Source organism: Acanthopagrus latus, chromosome 7 (genome assembly GCF_904848185.1).
Source record: "Acanthopagrus latus isolate v.2019 chromosome 7, fAcaLat1.1, whole genome shotgun sequence".
NCBI classification, from domain to species: domain Eukaryota; kingdom Metazoa; phylum Chordata; class Actinopteri; order Spariformes; family Sparidae; genus Acanthopagrus; species Acanthopagrus latus.
The window spans coordinates 26,888,600-26,910,951 of NC_051045.1; the positions used below are offsets into that span (position 1 = coordinate 26,888,600).

The window sequence follows — 22,352 nt, forward strand, 5'->3', positions numbered from 1 at the left end:
GTCAACTGAGATCTGGGGCAGTTTCCCCGCAGGCTTGACACAGACGCCTATACACAGCCAGATGAGGTCCTGTATCCAGCAGACCATGTGGTTACCACAGTGACCCTGGTCTCACTTCATCACAACCAATAAAAATGCTGGAAAGCTGCAGTGGGGGGATTGTCTGGGAGGCATTTAGTGTAGTGTCATGTGGTATTACCCCAAACAGTGTGTGTACAGCTTTGTGTGTTGTGTGCGTGTGTTGGACATTTAAAGGGTTTGAAAGGGCCTTGGAGGTGTCTGGATGCTCTGGTGTGGTAATAAAACACACACAAATGGACAAGGGTTTTTAATGTCCATTTATAGGCTGCTTTTATCAGAGTTTGATTCAGGTTTAGTAACCAATAACAGCAGCACACAGCCTCTGGGGGCTTTATTACAGGGGCCCATTGACTCTCTTTTTAAGATCACATGTGGGGTATTAATGGGTGCTATTTATATGGAGACATTTAAGCTATTCAAATGTCTCCATATAAATAGCTCTTACACACCCACAGCAGATTTACTATGTACACATCTCTGTTGATGGCCATTATGGGTAATGGCCTGCACCAAAACACATATATATGCATGAGAACATAATATATTCAAACACTGCTTTTAAATATGGCTGTGTAATGTGTCAGTTTGGAATACAACCAAGTTATATTCCTCTGCTCAATACTAAAGCCAAGCCTTTTGGTTTCTTTTAGTAAAGTTCATACAGTCTTTTGATCTCCTCATTTCAGCTTTATTCATCGATACATTCATTTGAAATGGGCTGTCTGACACATGCCCTGGAGTCAGTCTCATGTATCCTGTTGACTTATTGCTGGTTTGGCCTGTCTATTACTGTGCAATGTGTTTCCTCAGATGTTGATTATGAACGCTATAATACACAAGGTTTCATTATGGCTTTACACCAGATGCTGTTATAAACCTGATTAGATCCTTTAATACACATGAGAAAATGAGGTAAAAATGTTCTATATTCTATAGTTAAAGCTGCTGCCAGTGTTGTTTTAGCTAGCTTCCTGCTCCCTCCTCTCTACATTACCCCACTTCACTGTACAGACAGGAATGCCTCTTCAACATTTACAAAAGTGCATTTAGCAGACGCTTTTGTCAAAAATTACTTACATTTGTACAAGTACAAAGTACTAGGAAGAAACCATAACAACATAACACAATTTTCAAGCCCTCCTCTGAGCATGGCAGCTGCTATTTAGTAAGTACATCAGTGCTGTGATTTAAGTGCTAAGGGTGAGTACATACAAGTGCATGTCAATTTTGGAGTGGGGGGACAAGGGCATGCTATGTGGGTTGGAGGTGAAGTGAGTCTTGAGTCTTTTGCGGAAGAACACGAGTAAATCTGCTGTCCTGACATTGATCAGGAATTAATTCCACCACTGAGGCGCAAGAACAGAGAAGAGCCTTGCCTTTGCTGAGCAACCTTTGTTTGCAGCGATGGTGGTATACCAGCAGCCAGCTGATGTAGTGGAGCAAGGTGCTTGCGCAGTGGTCTGGTCAGTATTTAGAGGTAGATGGGTGCAGTTCTTTTGACGGCCTTGAATTGTCTTGAATCGAATGCAGCTGTGACAGGAAGCCACTGGAGGTCACAGAGGAGGAGGGTCACATGGGAGAATTTGGGTAGGTTGAAAACTGTTATACTGCTAATATTCAAAACTGGACTCGCAATTCAGACGCTGAGACAGGAGATCTAAGCAAAGTCAGTTTTAATGACAAATAAAACCAAAAACAAATACCTCACAAAGAGCAGCTCCCAGAAAGTCCTCTGTATAGTCCAGAGCTGGGTTTCTGAGGAGACAACAGGCAAGGCCGGTGCATGTGGTGGCTCTGTAGCACAGAAGGCAGAAAAGACAGGCTTCAGACAGGTGAAAAAATACAGAGCAGAGTTGAACTGGCAGATGCTGGATGGGAATGACTGGCTTAAAACAGGTATCTGGTGATTAGTGTAGAAGGAATACAGGTGAGAGGAGTCTGGCTGATGATCAGAAATGTAGGTTAGCCATGCCGAGCATGAGACAGTGCTGTCAGTCATGGGGAGAGTGAGAATGAGTAGGCAGTTGAGGGGGCAGCTAGAGTGGCGGGGGGGTTCCAGGTCTTGGTGAGGGCCAGGAAGTGGGGAGTGTGCAGGGAGGCATAGGCTGAAATGATGTCCGCCTTCTTGTCTGCAGACTGGCAGTTCCATCGCCCCCCTAGTACTTCAAGTTCAGTACAGTGGATAATGTTGGGTAACAGAGATTGGCTTGGTTACAGCCTCAATCAATGTGTCTCCAGTGAAACCATCTTCAGTTTGATGTGATAAGGTGGGACTCATGACTGTGATCTGTGGACAGTGAGACTCCCTAAGTCTTCGTTCGGCTGTCCTGATACTGCAGCTGATGCTGACTTGTCCAAATGTTCTAGATTTACGTCATGCAGGCTTAGCTGCCTGCATTCAAGCCAAGAGCTGGCTGAAACTCACTGATAACAACTCAGCTTCAACAGTTTTTTATGGAGTTCTCTTTCCTGATTGGATAAAGTGGGAAGGTATACCAGAAACTATATTTTCTCTTTTACTGCATGAGTGGGGGAGGAGAGACATGGGTTACTGACCAAACACTCTACAACAGTTATTAATGTTGAAATATAGAGCTATTGAACACTTGTTTTAATAACAACACATTACTTACAGTAGCTTTAAAACCAATTCACACATCTTCTCTGTCCACTGTTAACAAACCAATTACACACAGATATTTACACTTTATTCAGATTACCGAAATTTAGTCCCAATTGTGCACAAGAGAGCAAAGTCATCATTTTTACTCGACATCATTCAAATTCTTCATTTGTAGCCAGTCCATCAGCTGTAAATCATTATGGGTTTTATTAAAACTTAACAGCTGTGTCAGTATATGTCACTCAGTAACAACAAGGGAGTGGTGGGTGCTTGACCCCAAGTGACATGGATGTGAAGGGGTAAATTGCACAGATTAAAAGAGGAAATGTGTTAGGAAAAATGGGCTATAAGGAAAACAGAGACGAAGGTGTTAAAATAAAGGCAGCAAAGAGGAAATAGAGAGGAAAGGAGAGGCAGCATGCTGGTTGTAGTAAATCTCTTCCTGGCAGCGGAGAGATGAGAGGGCCACGTCCAGATTTATGGCTGCCTGCTGGGGTAATAAGAGAATGGACTGGATCCTTTTCAGTCGCCCCATTCACAGCCTTGTAGTGCCTGCAGCCAATATCAGAGTGACCTCACTGCTGTTATATGATTATTGATATAGCCCACCCTATGATCTGCTACAATATGCAGACAATTTAATCCAATGTGATTTACAGTGAATGTACTCTTGTCATATGTAGGTCAGTAGCTCCTAACTGCTCCCCGCAGACCCGGATCTGCTAACTGCCAACTGTATCAAATGATTGTCTGCCGCCATGGAGATAGAAATGGAGCTGGCTCTGGGTTTGGCTTTTTGGAGAGACAGATAAGCAAACAGACAGACTTCAAGTATGTGCACGTGCAGGAAAGATGAGAGATACAGGCAAATCTAACTAGTTAGCTAAACAGTATACTAGCTGCAGAGATAATAAGACCCTTCCTCTTCCTTTCTTCCTGTTGATACCAGACTGTTTTCTTCCTCACACTGTACAGCCTTATGGGCGAAAGGACTTTGTCTGGATAGCCGTTACTCAAGGGAAAACTCTTTGATGATTGAGAATGTAAATATCATTTGCCTACTGCAGCACTTTTATTTCTCTGCAAGATTTTGACAAGGGTGGAGAATGATTAATACAACTTCTGATGGTATAAGACAGCCACTGTACTTACACTTGCATAGGATTTGCTACTGTTGGAATCTTTTCAGTGGATATTGCAAACATGTTAGCAAACACTCATAAATTACAAATCTAGTAGGTACAGAGCGATTTTAGAATACATTTAAAGTTGTAACTGCGCCCACCTTACAAATGTGAGTTCACTCTCCTTTTAACTCCATTTTTAGTCTCCACCAACTCATGGGGAAAATATCTGCTAAATGTTCCACTGGGTTCACTGATTATTAGCTAAATGACTGATGAGAGTGGAAAATCATCTGAATTTGATTGTGACTTCAAATTCCAAGAAACTTGAAATCAAAATGCCACTAATGCAACACAAGAATGAACAGAGTAAGGGCAACAGATGCACAGATAATGTCGTTTTAATGTGGTATCTTTAACCATGGCCACAAGGAAGATACATAATCGATAATGACCTGTGCTGCCTACAAGGGTGCTAGCAGCCCTTTGAGGTTGTACGTAGGCACAGCATGCTGAATGCTAATGTCAAAATGCTAACATGCTCAAAGTGACAATGTTAATATTCTGGTGATTAGTGGACAATTTCACCATCATAGTATGGAATGTTAGCACGCTAGCATGTGATCATAACGCTGAAATCCATTACAAGTCAGAAGTCCATATTACCAAGATGGTATGCCTGACTTCCAATCTGTGAATCTGCTTGGGAAAACATGGCTGCCCCTTGAAAGCGAATGTTTGTATGGCAAGTCTCTGACCTTCAACTTAATAGATTAGTGTACATAAAAAAGAGACAAGAGAAGAAGCCTTGTACCAAAAGACTTCTATCAAGCAAAAATCAACTAAATGGAAATGAAAATGGTGACTACAAAGTTGTTTCAACTCAAACACATCATAATCTCCAAACACAATGTACAGATGAGGCCAATGAGAATGTCATTTGTTTTATAGGGTACGTATTTGGTCATAAAGTAAAGGTGTGCAAAGTGTTGGACAAATTGACATTTTTAACTGATGACGGATGGATCTGTACATCTTTTTGATCTAAAGGATACAAACAATTTGTTTTGGTAAAAAGCACTGAACATAACGTTTGCACCTGTACATCACATTTTGAACACAGGACTGCACTGTGGAATTGACATTTTCAATTAAATAAAGGGTTGTCTTCCACTTCTGTATGTTGATGACTTTTAGATAGTGGGAATAACCACTGCTCATCTTCTTGGGTTTGTTTATCAGTTTAAAGTATCAGGTCATAGTCAATAAAACATCATGCCTTGCAGCTCTTTGGTTCTCTCATCTCCTTTCTGTATGATGGCATTAATTTTGTCACTGCAGATATTATTGGTACATAGCATCTAATGAATGGTGAACCACCACAAATGTTTCTTCTGGGGCCCCTTAGTCACTAACACTCACTAACTTTCCACATGTTTAACACATTACAGAATGATATAAGGTATGTCCCAGTGGTATTATGTCAGACAGATCCTTAGAAATAGGTCTGACAGCTTTTAATTATGGTTAGGCTCTTGATGGGTGGGAACAAAGCCCCGCATTGACAGTTACCCTCAGGGCAGCCATTGTTGGAGCTGACGAATGTGATGGTTGTCTATAAAGTTCTCCCAAAGGGAAATACCAATGTAACATTGTGAATGGTTTCAACATATTAAACCGCCATTGGTCATGACATTAATACAAGCAAAATGAGTATCAAAGTGCAGTGGCCAAAAATCCTGTGGCTCCTTGTGACAGCCTGATGACTATGGATTCTGTGTTACACTAAAAGTATGAATATGATGATCATCTTTTGGAGGAAAGATCCCAAAGCTGTATTGCATTAGATTAAGGTCTTAAAAATATAATTTTCAAGAATAATTAATTAATATGTCTAAAGTTAACGAGACCTTTAATATATATTTTGTTGTGCGCTTACATTATGCCAAATGTTTCCAACAATGTTCAAACCCAGAGAAATCAACAAGTTTACTCAAGGTGCATTTCATTTCCTAGCCTGTTACCATAATTTCGTAAGCGAGACAGAGAGTGAAAAAGGAAGTTAGTGAATGACACTCAAGTGTTCCTCTCAAATGCACAGTCGCCACAAAATACTACTACACTACTACTACACTGTACATTAACTTTAAGATAGTAACCAATGGCATGCACTGAGGGTAGTGTGTTTATGTTTAAATTCAGGCCAACCTCTGACTAAACTCAACCCACTCAAACCCACCAGATAATCTGGTTCTCTCCCCTCTTACCCCTAACCTTTCCAGCATGTTAAGTTCATTAAGTAAATTATCAATCCTCCAGCTCCAGTCAGCAGTCAACATTACAATACATAAAAGTAATCTGTGACCTCTCCTCCAATCATTGAATGATTCTAATTAAAGCAGAATCTGGTATGACTGGATGTATATTACTCAAGCAGATCTGTCAGCTCTCCCCACACAAAACTCAGCAAATGCTTTTTGTTATGATTTTAGAGACTCCTATTGGCAGTATTTACATATTGTGTGTGGCAAGAAAGAGAATCAATTGGATCAGGAGTTATTGCCAAACATGTTTTTCCCATGTCTGCTGCTCATGCATCATCTGCAGTCTAGTTTGGAGATTTGCCTCTAAAAAAAACAATGGTTTGTGACACTACTGACCTTTAGCAGGGTAGTTAACACAAGGCTCTATTGTCACCATTAGCACCATTAGCTATCTGCGGGCAAACAAACTGTGATCAGGGTATCTTCACTTACCAACTGTCAGGAGTCATAAAGTGGTTCTCTTTATGACATGCTGCCAATGCCAGAGGAAGGAAAGAAGAGTAGTGTAATTGCACAACTTGTGTGTATGTGATTTACAGGGGCAGGGGACAGGGAGATGGAGGAATGTTCTTGGGTCTCTGGGTTTATGGATACTAGTCCTAGTCAACCTCCTTTAACAGCTTCACTTTTATGAGCTGCCATTTCACCTGACTTTCATGATGCTCTGCTGGTTATTGACTTCCTGCAGGTTGCTCAAGGTTAAACTATAACCTACGACAGGAGTGTATTTTTCTTCTTATGGCAAAGTGCAAGAGGTAAGAATATCTGAATACTCTCAAAATATGGATATGCTGTTTCTGTCAAATAACTTGTCTTTTCAAATAGTCTTTAGCCATAATCATGAGGTAACTGTTCCTCAAAAAGGATCTGAAACAGATGCACGTGAACTAATGAAGCTGGAGCTATGAGGTGATTAGCTTACCTTAGCTTAGCATTACGACTGGAAACGGGGAGACAGCTCAGGTTCATAAATGTGCTGACAAATTCTATGGTATTGTTCAATTATTAACATCTCGTATCAAATTTGTTTCCTTCATACACACACTTAAAGGTGAAAAATGACAAATTCAGTGAAGCACATTCAGTTACATTCTTGTTTGATTTGGCAACTGCAGAAAGTGCGGCCAGTCAGATTAGTCTCTCCTAAGGTTATGGGTTGAACGAATCAGATTCTGACTCCTGTTGCCCTGATTGTGTATAGGAAAATGTTTTTTGGGCCAGTGTAGCCATGTCAGTGGCTTGTAAAAGTATTCATACCCTTTAAACTTCCACATTTTTTCATGTTACAACCACAAACGGGTGTTTATGTTCCCTAAATTTGAAGCCGAGCTCATGGAAAAATTCAATTAGCCCTCTGAACATAATTTCACAGATATGAGGGGAAAATAAGGAAGAGAACCAGAGTCTCTTGTGAGTGCTGAGCCTAGTGAGAGATTGACCTGCATTCATACATACGGACACACACAAACACTCTCAGTGAGTGCCATTGCTTGCTATCTTACAGCTAATATACAGTAAAGTAGTCAGGTTTTTTATGGCAAATAACCTCAGATGATCCCTGGGTGAAACTTGCATGAGTAAAGCAATGAAACAGCATAAGGAACCACCATTACTGACAGAAATGGGCTCGACGTGACCCCAGGCACAAATATTTATGGATCAGATCATCTTTAAAGTTTTATCATGTTACATTTAGTCTCATTCCTCCACTTCTTTCCTCACTCTCTGACTCTCTCCTGGACCTACCAGAGACAGGCAACCAACTGAAATGCACCTTCACTTTGAGTAAACTTGTTGATTTCTCTAGGTTTGAACACTGTTGGAGTCGTGTAAGAGACATTCCTTTTGCCATGTATGCAAAAAGCCTTTCGGTTATCAGTCTCAACCAGTAAATTAAACCCATCAGATCTTGTCTGATAACTTACCACTCTTACTGTCCTGGGGACTACATTTAGTCACATTCATACACTGTCACACCAGGTTTACTGAAGCAGTTCCTTTAAATAACTATCTTTAAAGTGAGTATTATTTTTGTGTCTCAGAGCCTCAGCCATCAGTGTCCACTTTCTGCTTCTAACCTTTCCTAACTATATACCAGTGGTAACATAACACTACGACAACAACAGCTTCAGATCTCATGGGAAGATTAAGTACATATGTACACATACATCAACACACACGCCAGGTTTTCATGAGGCTACATTCACCACTGTCAGCCCGTCACTTGGGTAATGGCTGTGACTATTGTTTTGTGTCCTTTCTTGTTGCATTAGTGTGTGTTCATGTACAGTGGCTTTCCAAAGTATTCATACCCCATGAACTGTTCCACATTTTATCACGTTGCAACCACAAATGTAAGTGTATTTTATTGGGATTTAATGTGATAGACCAACACGAAGAGCTGCAAAATTGTGAAGTGGAAGGAAAATTATAGATGGTTTCCAAATTTTTGTATGTATGTTTAAGGTCGTTGTCCTGCTGGAAGGTAAATCTCTGACCCAGTCTCAAGTCTTTTGCAGACTCTAACAGGTTTTGATTGTTTCAGACCAGCTTCCTTGTCCCTGCTGAAGAAAAGCATCCCCACAGCATGACGCTGCCACCACCATGGTGGGGATGGTGTGCTCAGAGTGATGTGCCGCTACATATAGTGTTTTGCATTCAGGCCACAAACGTCAGGTCTGTTCTGTCCAGAGCACATTCCTCCACATGTTTGCTGTGTCCCCCACATTGCTGTGGCAAATTGCAAACAGGACTTCTTATAGCTTTGTTTCAACAATGTCTTTCTTCTTGCCATTCTTCCATAAAGGCCCAGTTTGTGGAGTGCATGACTAATAGTTGTTCTGTGGACAGATTCTCCTACCTGAGCTGTGGATCTCTGCAGTTCCTCCAGAGTTATCATGGGCCTCTTGGCTGCTTGTCTAATCAATGCTCTCCTTGCCCAGCCTGTCAGTTTAGGTGTTGCGCAATACTCTTTCCATTTTCAGATGACAGATTGAGCAGTGCTTCCTGATATGTTAAAAGTGTGGGAAAATTTTTCATAACCTAAGCATGCTTTAAACTCCTCCACAACTTTATCCCTGACCTGTCTGGTGTGTTCCTTGAGTTTAATGATGCTGTTTGTTCACTAATGTTCTCTAGCAAACCTCTGAGGCCTTCACAGAACAGCTGTATTTACACTGAGATTAGATTACACACAGGTGGACTCCATCTACTAATTAGGTGACTTCTGAAGGCCATTGATTGCACAGGATTTTATTTAGGAGTATCGCAGTAAAAGGGGCTGAATAATTTTGCACATCACAGTTTTCAGTTTTTTATTTGTAATTTTTTTTTTTAAACCATGTATCATTTTCCGTCCACTCCACAATGATGCACCTTTGTGTTGGTCTATCAAATAAAATCCACATAAAATATGTTGATGTTTGTGGTTGTAACATGAAAAAAGGTGGAAAAGTTCAAGGAATATGAATAAGCACCACTGTGTACCACTATACACAGTACTGCACAATACCTATTTCTGGATTATCACTGTTGTCTTTAGTGCTTTATTTGGGCTGTTTCTTTCTCAATTTCTCTCACATACATAATATTTCACTGCTCCTAATGTGTCAGTCTGTCAGTTTAAACATCTCTCTCTTCTCACCATTGTCTTCTTTGTCTCCTCCTTTCTCTTACCCTGTATCTGGGTGCTGTTGCCTCATTACACAAACCCTGAAGCTAAAAACATCCACAGGGGAAACAGTGTACAACCACCACCGCCTAAACATCCCCCGTGTGATGCACTGTATATGTCTTTATCTGGTTCTTTGTGCACGTCTGAGAAGAGATGGGGGTTGTGCTTCATGAAGTGAGGTGACAACATGATTTCCTCACTTCGCTACAGATTAATTAGCCTTGAAGATCAAACAACCAACGTATGAAAATTGCATCAACCCTTCCCCCCCACGAAACAGTTAAGATGCTCCCGATCTGTCTGTTATTTATTACTTTGTGCCACCTGACCAGCCCATCGTCAGACACCTTAGCAGGGGCACAAAGGTGTCTCCCATGGGAACATGCTCTCCATCTGCTATTCGTGCTGGAAGAGGCACACAGTCGCTGAAACTGTTCTGTCAGTCAACATCTGTTTCCTGGTTATCTCAAGAAGTTTGATAACATGCAGATTAAGATCTGATCACTGCATTAGAAGCTCCTTGGTCTCACACTGTGGTGTCACGTCTTGATGACGTGGGATTGGGATCTGACTAATGAAACAAGAACAGCTGAACAATGTCTGTGCATGATTAAACACATTTATGATAACCTAGAGATCAAAATGCATTAAACAAAGTGGACCAAGTGGATGACGAAGGTGAAAGATAAAACTATACAGTGAATATTATTTGAAAAGTAGGCTAGTTATTACAATTGTACATAGTCAAAGCAAATATATTGCCTAAACCAGTGTGATCATTTGTTACCAAATATGATTTAAATAAATGTTATATGTAACTACTGGTCCTTCTCTATCTCTTGTCATATAGAAAAGTATGTGGTAATATGCATCCAGGTGTACCAGCGTCACGTTTTCCTCTGCTGCCTGCTGGGTCAAGGGATCATTCTTCTGAGTAAAGAACGCTCATGAGATAATGTAGTTTTATGTCCTGTGGATACCTTGCCACCTGGCGGCCAAAATAATGTTAGCAGTGCAGCAAATCGTGATTATCAAAAAAGAGACTAAGGACGGATGCAATTGAAAGAGTCTCTCATATTTCTTTTGTAATATATACATGGATTTTAAACCATATTAAAGGTATTTTTTTCCATGTAATGTGTTTGTCTAACTCTCTTTTGTTACGGTCCCTTGCTCAAACCGGATAGGAACCACCATCTGTTGGTTGTTTCCTCAGGTGGAGGCGGACGAGTAGTCGAAGGAGCAGATCAAAATGGCGAGCCAAGAAGAGTCTGTTCGGGAGTTCGTCGCTGTTACTGATGTGGATGAAGAGCGGGCCCGGTTTTTCCTGGAGTCTGCCGGCTGGAACTTGCAGGTACGCCCTTTATGGATTTTCCCTGCCGTTGTGGTGGAAAATCCGAAAAAAAAATCCAAAGAAACAGCACTGGATTACATGTGTTAGACAAATAGCCCGCCGGCTAACGTTAGCCTGTGTTGCCGGTTATTTGTGCAAGTCACCCTTTGACAATGGCCTGGCCGCTCTCTGCCACCAACTGCAAGGCTATTTTACACTTGACACAGCCACTGTTACATGAAGGTTCATTCCTGTTGTCTTATCACAAAGCAGTTTGCCATTAAGTTTTGGCGAATGCTAATCTGCCGTTCTCCATTGAGCCGCCCCTAGCTAGCGCTAGCGTAAAGCTACGTACATGTTAACTAATTCTAGCAATCAACATTCGTTAGCTTGTGATGCTGCGTTGTCATTTGCCCCGGGCAGTATTTTCGTCATGACTGGCAGCGTTAAGTAAGAAAATAAATATGAACTTCAGCACATTGGGAAAACGAAACTGAATGATTGTTGTGACTGGACAAGCACCTGCTCATTGACAATCGAATAAAAAGAAAATAATGTATTAGCTTAGCTGGCCTACTAGTTGTAAGTGTTTCTGTCTGCTGTCTTTTTGTGCCATGGAGGGGTCAAGAATCCCAGTATATAAGTATAAACACTGAAGTGATCTCGCTTTTAGGTGAACTCAATACTACTAACAAATAATACGGAACACTCGCTAGGTAAGTAGTAGCGTTTGTCAACCGTTCTGTCCAGTGAGTTACATTATCACGCACATTCTTGAAGATCAGTTGGTTTCAGTTAATAGTCCATTCCCCATGAGTTTCATATCTTTTTGCTGATGTTAATAAATCGGCCAGACAGTCGCGTCGCTTTCATTATATATCTGATGTTGTTCTGTCCAATTTTAAGTTTTAGATCAGATTAATGAAATATTGTTGAACTGACATATAATGATAATAATAATAATAATAATAATATTAATAGTAATAATAATAACGATAAGATCTGATGACAGCCAGGTCAGGCCCTGGGTCTTGCATTTGGTGGAGCAAGTGGCTCTAAAAACTTCAGCTGCCTTGATCTCGTGAGATTATCGCTGCTCACTTATGCATGACATTGGGATCAGGTTGGCTACAAATCTAACAGACACATTTCCTCCCCCCCAGCTTGCGCTTGCCAGTTTCTTTGAGGATGGAGCTGATGACGACATAGTGACACTTCCTCAACCTGAAGGAGGCTCTTCAGTGTCCCGGTCTGCAGGGCCGAGGTAATGCTGTTTTTATTGATACTGCTCTTGGATTTGTTTGGACTCTTAAGCTGCTTCTTTGTCCAGCAAAGTCCAGTGCCCTGTGCTATAATGACATGCAGTAAACTTTGGAGACTTTTTTTGCAGCACGTTAACCACATGTTTTTGTGATTTTTAGCTCTCAGCCCAGAGTAACCTCTTTCCGAGACCTGATGCATGAGGCAGAGGAGGAGAGTGATGAAGAGGAAGGCCAGAGGTAAACTTAAATCCCAATATTGACCATTCATCTTTTGTTGGCAAACAGGTCATTCATTTTAACAATGCCAGATGAGGAAGTCAGCCTTGAATAATCTTTGAGTTATGTTTCTTTTTAGGTTATGATTTATGGTGTTTTCATGCCTGTAGGATGTTTTTCTGGTCTGGACCAAGGCAAAGAAATTATACATTGTTGCATTTTAGGACTAGTTTCTGTTCTCTCTGACTATTACAAACCAACCAAGAGGAGTAAATATGAAATCATATAAACTGACAGTAAGTTGTTAAATTGTCATTTTTGGCAATAGTCATCCAGCATCATTAGTACATCATAATGATCCTGGGTTGTTTACATTCTGATCGGACCCAAGAAATTAACAGATCAGGCTTAGATTAGTTAGGATGGGTTGATCATGTGTCAGTCAGGTTGTATGTTGTAAAATAAGCTTGTGGAGGTCTTTCGAGTCCTCCTAAATGGCTGTCACAGTTGATCAGGGCTGTAGACACGGCTGTGCGTCTGAGCTGCACATCCTCACAGTTATTGGATGACAGATAGTCACACCTAGTTGGGTGATTCCAGAATGCACCAAACTATTTTTGGGCTCACACTGTTCACTGTGAGCTGGTTGTGCTTTTCTGCAGCATCAACAGATTCTGCTGCTGGGGCAGTGCAGTAAGGCTGGTTGTGAAGGGACTGTGTGGGGCGGCTAATGTCTGTTTACACTCTTTTTATTACAAACAATACAGTAAGTAACATAAAAATAATTGTGTTGTCTAGAGTCTTTATAATACATAATTTACATTCCACATTTTAAAGTCTTTGATGGGGTACAGCAAATAATTGATTTCACTATTTAAAGCGTCAACAGTCTGAAGTAAAAGATGTAAGAAAGTAACCAGTGTTACATTATTAGTGGCTTCCATGTCAGTACCTGAACCAACCAGCTGCCTGATCAATACTGTGTATGTGCAAATCCAAACAGAGATGAGAAAGAAGCGAGAAGACTCACTCCCTAGCAACTTCCACCATAAGCCATGGATGTGTAACGTCTTTTGTATGAGGCATATGATCTTCTGCCACTGGCAAAGAGGAAAAGAGCCAATCTTGTATTTCTAGCAGGTTTGACCAGCCTTTAACCTGCACATACATGCTAAGGTTGCTCAAAAAATGGTAATAGAGGGAAATATAGGTACAGTTATACAGTTCTTGGACTCAAGCAGCAAAAGGTTGTAGGTTGTATGGTGTGAAAATAATTTGCCTACTTGATATTGCACTTGACTGTTGCACAAGCTCAAATTGTGGTGCCGATGCTAAAATGATATATTGTGCGGCCCTGCCACATAGTATCTCAATAGTCGCGGGGGGCACACATCACCTCTGGTGTATTAATAGACCTGGTGCAATCTCAGAATAGAGATTGTGCTTCAGATTTTATTAGACCCATCTCATTTGTTTTTCCACCATGGCAGGTTTTTTGCAGGGGGATCAGAGCGTAGTGGGCAGCAGATCGTTGGGCCTCCCAAGAAGAAGAGCTCAAATGAGGTGGTGGAGGATTTGTTCAAGGGGGCCAGGGAACATGGAGCTGTGCCTCTGGACCGGAGTGGGAGAGGGCCAGGAGAGCCCAGCAAATCCAAGGTAAAGGGATCTTGACAAGACCAAAGTGTTGTCCTTAAAATTTCGTCTGTGAATTGTATAGTTTTTCATTTTTATTTTGTTGTCTTGTCTCAACATTAAGCCCTTTCTTGGTGGAGGCTACAGGCTAGGCGCAGCTCCTGAGGAAGAGTCAGCCTATGTGGCTGGAGAGAGACAGGCCTCCAACAGCCAGCAGGATGTGAGTACAAAACCATGATGCGTACTGTTTTCTTTGTTTTTTTGCAGATCAAGCTATCTTTCTGCCCTCTTGGTGGCTGTTTAGCCGATAGAGCAAGTAATCAGTCAACCAACTTTGCTGCTGGTCACTTGTTTCTGTACACATTAGCATATGCATAGTTTTTATGAAACCTTGTTCAGACAGTCACAGGTGTCATGCTGTTCTTTATCATGCTGTTTTATCTATATACCTGTCTTTAAAGTAGACAGTCGAAATCAACACCGCTGGTACTCATTTTTCCTGCAGATTCAACTCTGCACCTTGCTGTTGCTACCGTGCAGTCGGTGGTGTACTGTTGTAACTCTCTTCACCTCCCCAGCCTCCTCCTGCATGAGCATTTAGATGTGGTTTCAGGATCTGTGCAATTATATTTATTCAAATGTTGTGTATTATATGCTGAGTAGGGGTGTTACTGATCTTAGAAAGTCTGTCAATCGAACTCAAGTTGGTTCTGGAGTATGCCATAGTCAGATTTAAATATTTATTATTGTTAGTAGTATTGTAGTTGACAAGCATGTCTAGGTTGAAATCCCTCTTTGAACACATGTCTTATTTGCATTACTTCTTAGTTTTTCTGTCAATTAAGTCTCATGTATCATTTTCCAGTAGACCCTCTCATCATTATTCCAATATCATTCATTCATATTGAAGAATAACCTCTGTGTGTGTGCGTGTGTGTTAGGTACACGTGGTGCTGAAGCTATGGAAGACAGGTTTCAGTCTGGATAATGGTGAACTCAGAAACTACAGTGATCCTGGCAATGCCAACTTCCTTGAGGCAATCAGGAGGGGGTGAGATTATTAAATTGTTCTAATTCAAAGAAAGGTTCATCATGAGGACACAATGTGTCCTTAGTGTTTGTATCTAAATATGGATTGGTAAATAAGTTTTGTATGCTGATTTCAATGATTGTTCTCTGGGCTGCATTAAGAACATTGATGGCAGGTGTTTAAGGCCTCAGTTCACCTGTTGATTGTTCTCCTTTAGGGAGATTCCCCTGGAGTTGAGGCAGCGGTCTCGAGGAGGTCAGGTCAACTTAGACATGGAGGACCACAGGGATGAGGATTTCAGCAAACCAAAGGTTGCCTTCAGGGCCTTTGGGGGTGAAGGACAGAAGTTGGGAAGGTGAGATTTATGAGCAGTCTTGTCCTATATTGTTTCTCCTCAGCAAAATATGAGAGGCAAAGCAGCAGTTGAATACACAGTAAGGTTTAAACAAAGGCTGTTAAACCAGTTTTACTTGTTGTAATGAATCATTCAGTGTGGGCATTGACTTTCTTTAAGGGCTCTTTCCAGATAAATGACTGGTTCCGCAAACAGTTTTATCCAACAGTGCTCTTCTTTTCCCTTCAGTCCAGGGTCCATAATTATTAATGTTTATGTTGTCAATGTCCAGTGAAAGCCATCTCTCTCCAAATTATCGCTCCAGTAAATTAATACATTAAATATTGAATAATTGCAATAAGCTCACCATATAAATGACTTAATGCTAGAGTTGTGTACCAAACTCAGTACTTTTAAATGTACCAACAAATTACATCGGTACCACCTAGTACCGATTCACGTTAAATTCACTGTGCAAAATTTCACTATTTGAAGGCACTTTATGGAGTGTTGTTATAAAGTGAAATTGAGGGACACAACCCACAAGTCATAATGAGCCAGGGCAATGTCATTGCAATGCAAAATACAAAGCTGACCATGGCAATACGTCTAACCTGATGAAACACTGGGTCTAACATTATGTTTATCTGAAAGCTGAAGAGTGTACCATGTTTGATCTGGAACCTAGGTCCCCTGCCGCAGCTGCTCTGGATGTAAGCACACCTTCAGCCAGTGCTGCGCTAGTTCATTCCTATGTGGAACAACAAGACATGAGCGTGTTCCTCACATTGACTTTTTTTGTGGCGGTGCACCACAGACTCAAGACTGACCACCACATATTACGTCATAATTATTTAGAGCTACTAAAAAACGCAGTGTATCCGTTCGGCTGCATTTGTTTTCCCTGCTCTCCCTCCGTCTCTCTGTCACTCACACGTCTCACACAGACAGCCCCTCTCCTCCATGCACACACTGTGGTGTCTCCATGTAAACGACATCATCCGTCAAATGCTGGCGAGAGTCACGAGTTTAAGAAAGTTTCGTATGACCCCCCCCCCCCCCCCCCACAGTAAATTCATCTTTTTCCATTCTCCTCCTCTCTAGTGCCACCCCAGAGTTGACCACAGCTCCAGCCACCTCCCAGCATGACCAGGCTGCCAATGAGGCTCAAGCCAGCTCCTCTGTTACCCTTGACCCCTCCCAACCTGTCACTAACATTCAGATCCGACTGGCTGACGGCGGCAGGCTGGTCCAGAAGTTCAACCATACCCACAGGTGATTGATTCACTCTTCTCAGCTGGAAGCTGGCAGGCACAGAGGTCAGACAGCTTCACTAAGAGTACATTTCTGCTGGTCTGTGGAAATGTTTCCTGGCCTGTTAAAGAGACAGTAAACCAACATATGTTTAGAGTGACAAACTACATCTGATGTGTGTTTCCCATTTTACCAGATCTTAATATGAAGAGTTAATTATACTGACCTGACTTAACTTTATTTAAATGCCCGTGTTGCTTTTTTGCATAGGGTCACCAAATTTGGAACACAAGTGGATATGCCAGTTAAGCCTTGTTTAATTAATAAGAGAGGATCACTACATATTTGTCTTCTTCTGATGTTAAATGACTGCTCAGCAATGTAATCAACGATTACAGAGCTAAGCAGAATTATCGTTGGCCTACAAGCATTTGGTTATGTTAGTCATTTCAACAAAAACGTTGAGATGGGTAGATAATGTGACTCAATGAGGTTGGTACTGATGTTGGCTTATACCCCTTTCACAGTTACCATAAAACCCATTAACACTCACTAACATCTGGCTTTGTGTGCAGTGTGAAGGTTTATTATTGTGATATACCCCCTGGTCAGTTGACACTGCAGTAGCAATAATGGATTGGTACTGCACAGGTGCAGCTTTCATCAAAGATCAGAAATAAGCAAGATGTCTCACTCCTTAGCAATATCTGATATATAAAAATCAAGGTATTACAAAGAATGATTAGTTCGGTCCATTAGCAAAAAGGAAAAAATGATTGTACTGAATTGTTGTCAACTTGACAGCTTTAACTATGATTACATAATGCAGTTAACATATAGGAGTCACTTTGGCTATTATTAAAGATGAAAGATCACTAGATTAATCGTTTGAAAAGATTTTTCAAACGATTAATCTAGTGATTATTTTTTAGATTAGTCGTAATGTTACATGACCAAACAAAAGTAATGTAGTGACTGTACCTGTCGTTGGTAATGTGAGGTTGGTTGGTTGTTGATTATATGAAGAAAACAATATTGCAGTTGTAGGCGGAGCAGCGTCTGCCCTCCCCCCTGTCCTACTGACTCTTGGTCACATTTCTGCCCGAAAAACAGTGTCTGTCACCAGCAAAAACCTTCAACTCACTCAAGTGCTTGTGTTGTTGAAATCACCGCGATGAACAGCCCTCCCAACCGAGACGTCAGTGAACTTTCCCCCAAAAAATGGCCTCTGTCCCCGCAATTGACAGAGTCACGCAGTAACCTGTTTACTGATGGCGATTATGTAATAATGTAATTTAGCGTGAAAAACGTATCTCTTTCACTTTCCAGGATGTTTAGGGGGCCAGGTTCTCAAGCATACACATTATAAACGGTCCGCGGGTTTAGATTTACGGGGGGACACCTGGGAAACACACCGACGTCATCATCAAGACGTGTACGGTCACGTCTCTTTAGGAGCCGCAGCTCAGCTTTCTGAGTTAATTACACAGCGATTCATCTTAACTCCAGCGGTGCTTTGCTCTGCGTGAATGACAAATGGCGGCGAATTGATGAACCGCCACTGCTGCGTTTATGCAGGGTCTCTGTGTGAGAGGGGCTATTCTCAGCCTCCGCGGGTACTACCACTTCCTGTTTGGGATGATGCGTCATCCCAAACAGGAAACAGGATATGAATTTTTAATATACTGCCTTGCCGGTGTATTTTATTACACAATGTTCAGAACGCTACGCTGCGCGACACTGTTTCAGACCAGACTCTTCAATGTTGCGCTTCTAAACAGGCATGGTGCAACTGCAAGGCGCTTTTAGGGTAAACAGGAGTGCTCTGGTGTTATGTTATGGAGAAGATGGCTAGAATTGACATTGCAGTTCATGACTTATCTGGGGACGTCAGGATGAGCAACTGGAAAGCCGCTGAGGTCTGGGAGATGCTAGCTCTCATCAGTCTCTGTAGCTGTCAGCTTATTGTTGTAGCTGCAAGCTACCGTAACAACGGTAGCTACTGCAATGGTAGCTACTTTCAAATTAAAAGCTCCCCGCTGGGAATCCAGCTCTAAACTCCAATGGGGTGCAATGTAAAGCTCCTAGTTAAAGACAAATTCGACCTGCTTTCTGTTAGCTGTCTGTTGCTTGAGGCAGCTAACGTGAGGCACTCCGCTGCATGCTTTCTTTAATAGTGGGGGTTTAACATCGGCGTGTGTTTGATTGAGGAGGCGAGAATATGGGCCACGGGTCAGTGATTTAAGTAAATCTATCAAGTGTCGCCACATTTCTTCCGATGCATATGTTGTACGTCACTGTTCTTGCCCAACTTCGTGCTTCACATCACATCACATGTTTATGCGTACACCAGTGGTGGCACAAGGAATATTAAACCTCCCTTTTAGATAGACAGGGTGGCAGAGTGCAGCCTTTACCTAAATCTATCTAAAAGGGGCTAGTAATTCCTCTCTCAACTAGTAGAAAATGATGTAACTTGCCTGAGAATCATTCCATTTCTTTCTTAAAAAAAAATAAATCCAGTAGTAAGTAATTAAGTCAAACTCCTAGTCTAGTTTCTTAAGCTATAATCTAAATGTTTTACTTATCTTTTCAATAATCTGAGATATAAATTTCTTTTAATATAGTTTTTGCTACAGACACTCGAAATACCAGTAGTTTCAGCATATGTAAGAAGCCAATTCAAAATAATTGAGTAGAGCTGAAAAAAAAGCAAAAATGTATCCCCAGGTTGTTGCCATTTGGATTTTGAGGTCATGTTAACTGCATTTCATGCTGTTACACAAACTGTAGTGAAAGCCATATTTATTGTCTGGTGTCCCTCAGGGTGTCTGACCTACGGCAGTTTGTGGTGGCCGCCCGGCCTGCCATGGCTGCCAGAGAGTTTGTTCTCATGACCACCTTCCCCAACATGGAGCTGACGGATGAGAACAAGACGCTGCAGCAGGCCAACCTCCTCAACGCTGTCATCGTCCAGCGGCTAAAGTGAGGGGGGAGAGTAGGAGTGAAACACCCCCCGCCCCCCCACAGTGATGTGGCTGATTAACTGCAGCCCTGTGAAACCTGCTGCCCCTTCTGAGGGAGGAGAAATCATGGACTTATGTATGGACTTCTAATTTCTGATTTTTTTTTTTTCTAAAGTGATCCATTACATTCTGCTCCCCAGACCTCCACTCTCACCCTCCCCTCTCTGTGGTCTGTGAATGGCAGGGATGAGGGGGGAACCAAAAAGAGTTTAATTAAGATTTGTTGGAAAGCCAACAGATGCTGTTGAATAGTGGTTTTGATGGGGATGTGTTTACCTGACAGCAGTGTGGTTTACTCAACCCTGCAGCAATGGAGCTTTCTGAAGACCACACTTTTCCATCTTCATTTGACCCTTCAGCTGTACTCTCAGGTGCTGGGGCCTTGACAGATTCATGCAGCGACACACTTCTAGTTCGACTCTGTCTCAACAGCACAAACCAGAACCACATGAGGAATACTAGTCTTACGGTAAAAGGTCATATTGATAGCGTGGTTTTGTACTTGTTTCCATTTCTCTCCACATATTTTTTTGGAGAGAGAAGAGTAATGATGTGACAAAACAAAAGGTTTTCTTTCTCCAAACCAATTGATACCAGTAGCCTTACACTCACCTGCATAACTACACCCGTCCCTTTGTTCAAACTAAGATGGAGTTGTTTTTTAAACTGCCTTTTTTCCCTCTGACTTATTTTTCCTTTACAGATTATAGGATTGTCCCAGTTGACAGTGGCACTTTGATACTGTGTAGCATGACCAGCAGTTACACATGGCTTTATTATCAAACCACTGGTTGAGCATAAGAACATAAGGATTGTAAACACTGGTTTGTAGTGGTGGAAGTGGAATTCCTATGACACACTGACATCTTCTATGCATCCTGGAGCAACACAGAAATATGTTTGGACCTCTGGTAAAATAAATCCATTTTATGGTTGATGTATAAAGAGCCTGTTGTCTTGTGTTTTTATTATAGGTTGGGAAATAGATATTTATCACTTTCCTAACATATGGGAAACATGACAACTTTTTGGATTGTTTCCTGAATGTGAGACTGGTTATGTCCAAATTTCTTGGTGTCAGTATTACAGTAGAGCAGAGCAATGTATTGATTATAAATTATTATTGTGATATGAGACAAATGTTTGTGTTAATTCTGGATGTGGTTATATCGATAAGTGTCATCTTTATTTAGATTTTTAAGGGTGTATTACTGTTTGATTCCTTGGTCTGTCAGACCTTTGATCCAGTTTTCTAATGTGCAATTGAAACCACTGACATCAAAACAAGGACGAGTCAGCCAAGAGGCTGCTTGCTCCAGATGGACCATATCCCAAAAACAGAATTATTTTCATGGAAACCAGGGACGGTTTGTATTAAACTAAGAAATGGTCCTCAAAGTCATCCTGAAGTCAAACTATTTGTGGATTTTTGAACAAACCAACAATCAATTGATTATTGGAGAAACTAATTGGAATATTGGCTCATCAAGAAATAATAAATTGCAGTCCTATAATAGTTCACAATGAGCTCCACTTCACTCATTTCCAACAGTAAAATGGTGCTCAATCATAAGGATTCTGATTAATAATAATGTAATGATAAAATATACAGTTTAATAGTAAAACAATCATAGGGGAAAACCTAAACCTACATTTTCTTGGAATACTCTCTTGCATACCTTTACTGAAAGTGGCCCCAGATTCCTCAGTTGCAACTAACAGCAACACAGGACAAAACATGAGTTTATCAATCATTTAACCAACAGATCCCCAAAGGATGCCAACAGCTTCATCAGGATACTGTGTGTTGACCTCAGCTCAGCAGTTAATACAGTGTCACCCATGTAGAGGATTGGAAAACTTAACTCAGGGCTTGAGTACCACAACTGGATATTGTTCTTCCTCACAAGCAACCTTGGTGTTGTTAAAAGATAAATAACTTGTGACCTTGTATTTCACAATGTCTTTATCACTCAAAGCTGCTGAAAGGACCTTGGCTTTTTTGTTGATTCTGGTAGCACCTGTGATCCTGTGATTAAATACAAAAATGATGTCTATGTTGTATAAAGATCTGTTCAAAGCAACTCAGAAGTGACCATAATGCACGTCAGGAATCTGATGGCAGAACGCTTTGATGAAAAACACGTCACAAACATACCGAAGCATAGTTACAGCACATGCGGACATCCTTTACCACAAAGCTCTGAACACAAAACACATCTTGACTTACACATCACGTATGCCCAACAAGTTTGTTTCCTGTCCAACTTTGTGTAATCTGTTTCCTGTTTGTCTTTCATATTTCTCCACTACATCACACTATCAGTGACTCAGTGTGTTCTGTCTGTATCCTTTAAGTCTGAGATTACCTCTCTTGATCTTCAGTGTCATCTCTGGTCAGCAGAAAACATCCATATGAAATGTTTTATTGCCTTTAAAT

The 22,352-nt window shown here is 41.2% G+C and overlaps 1 protein-coding gene and 1 long non-coding RNA gene across 2 annotated transcripts; one reads left to right on the top strand and one right to left on the bottom strand.

Annotated features, from left to right (window-relative positions):
- Window positions 1–763: 763 nt before the first annotated feature.
- Window positions 764–9,149, bottom strand: LOC119023229. Its single transcript, XR_005076208.1, has 3 exons — window positions 9,013–9,149; window positions 1,785–1,875; window positions 764–1,627 (listed from the first exon to the last, which is right to left on the bottom strand). It is a non-coding gene; the product is annotated as an uncharacterized LOC119023229 (long non-coding RNA).
- A 1,776-nt stretch (window positions 9,150–10,925) lies between these two features.
- On the top strand, window positions 10,926–20,859 carry nsfl1c (NSFL1 (p97) cofactor (p47)). Its single transcript, XM_037104999.1, has 10 exons — window positions 10,926–10,944; window positions 11,042–11,179; window positions 12,322–12,422; window positions 12,580–12,657; window positions 14,127–14,292; window positions 14,393–14,488; window positions 15,210–15,319; window positions 15,516–15,653; window positions 16,737–16,907; window positions 19,713–20,859. Exons 2-10 carry the CDS (start codon window positions 11,078–11,080, stop codon window positions 19,873–19,875), a joined length of 1,125 nt encoding a protein of 374 aa, XP_036960894.1. The 5' UTR covers window positions 10,926–10,944; window positions 11,042–11,077; the 3' UTR covers window positions 19,876–20,859.
- Window positions 20,860–22,352: the final 1,493 nt, after the last annotated feature.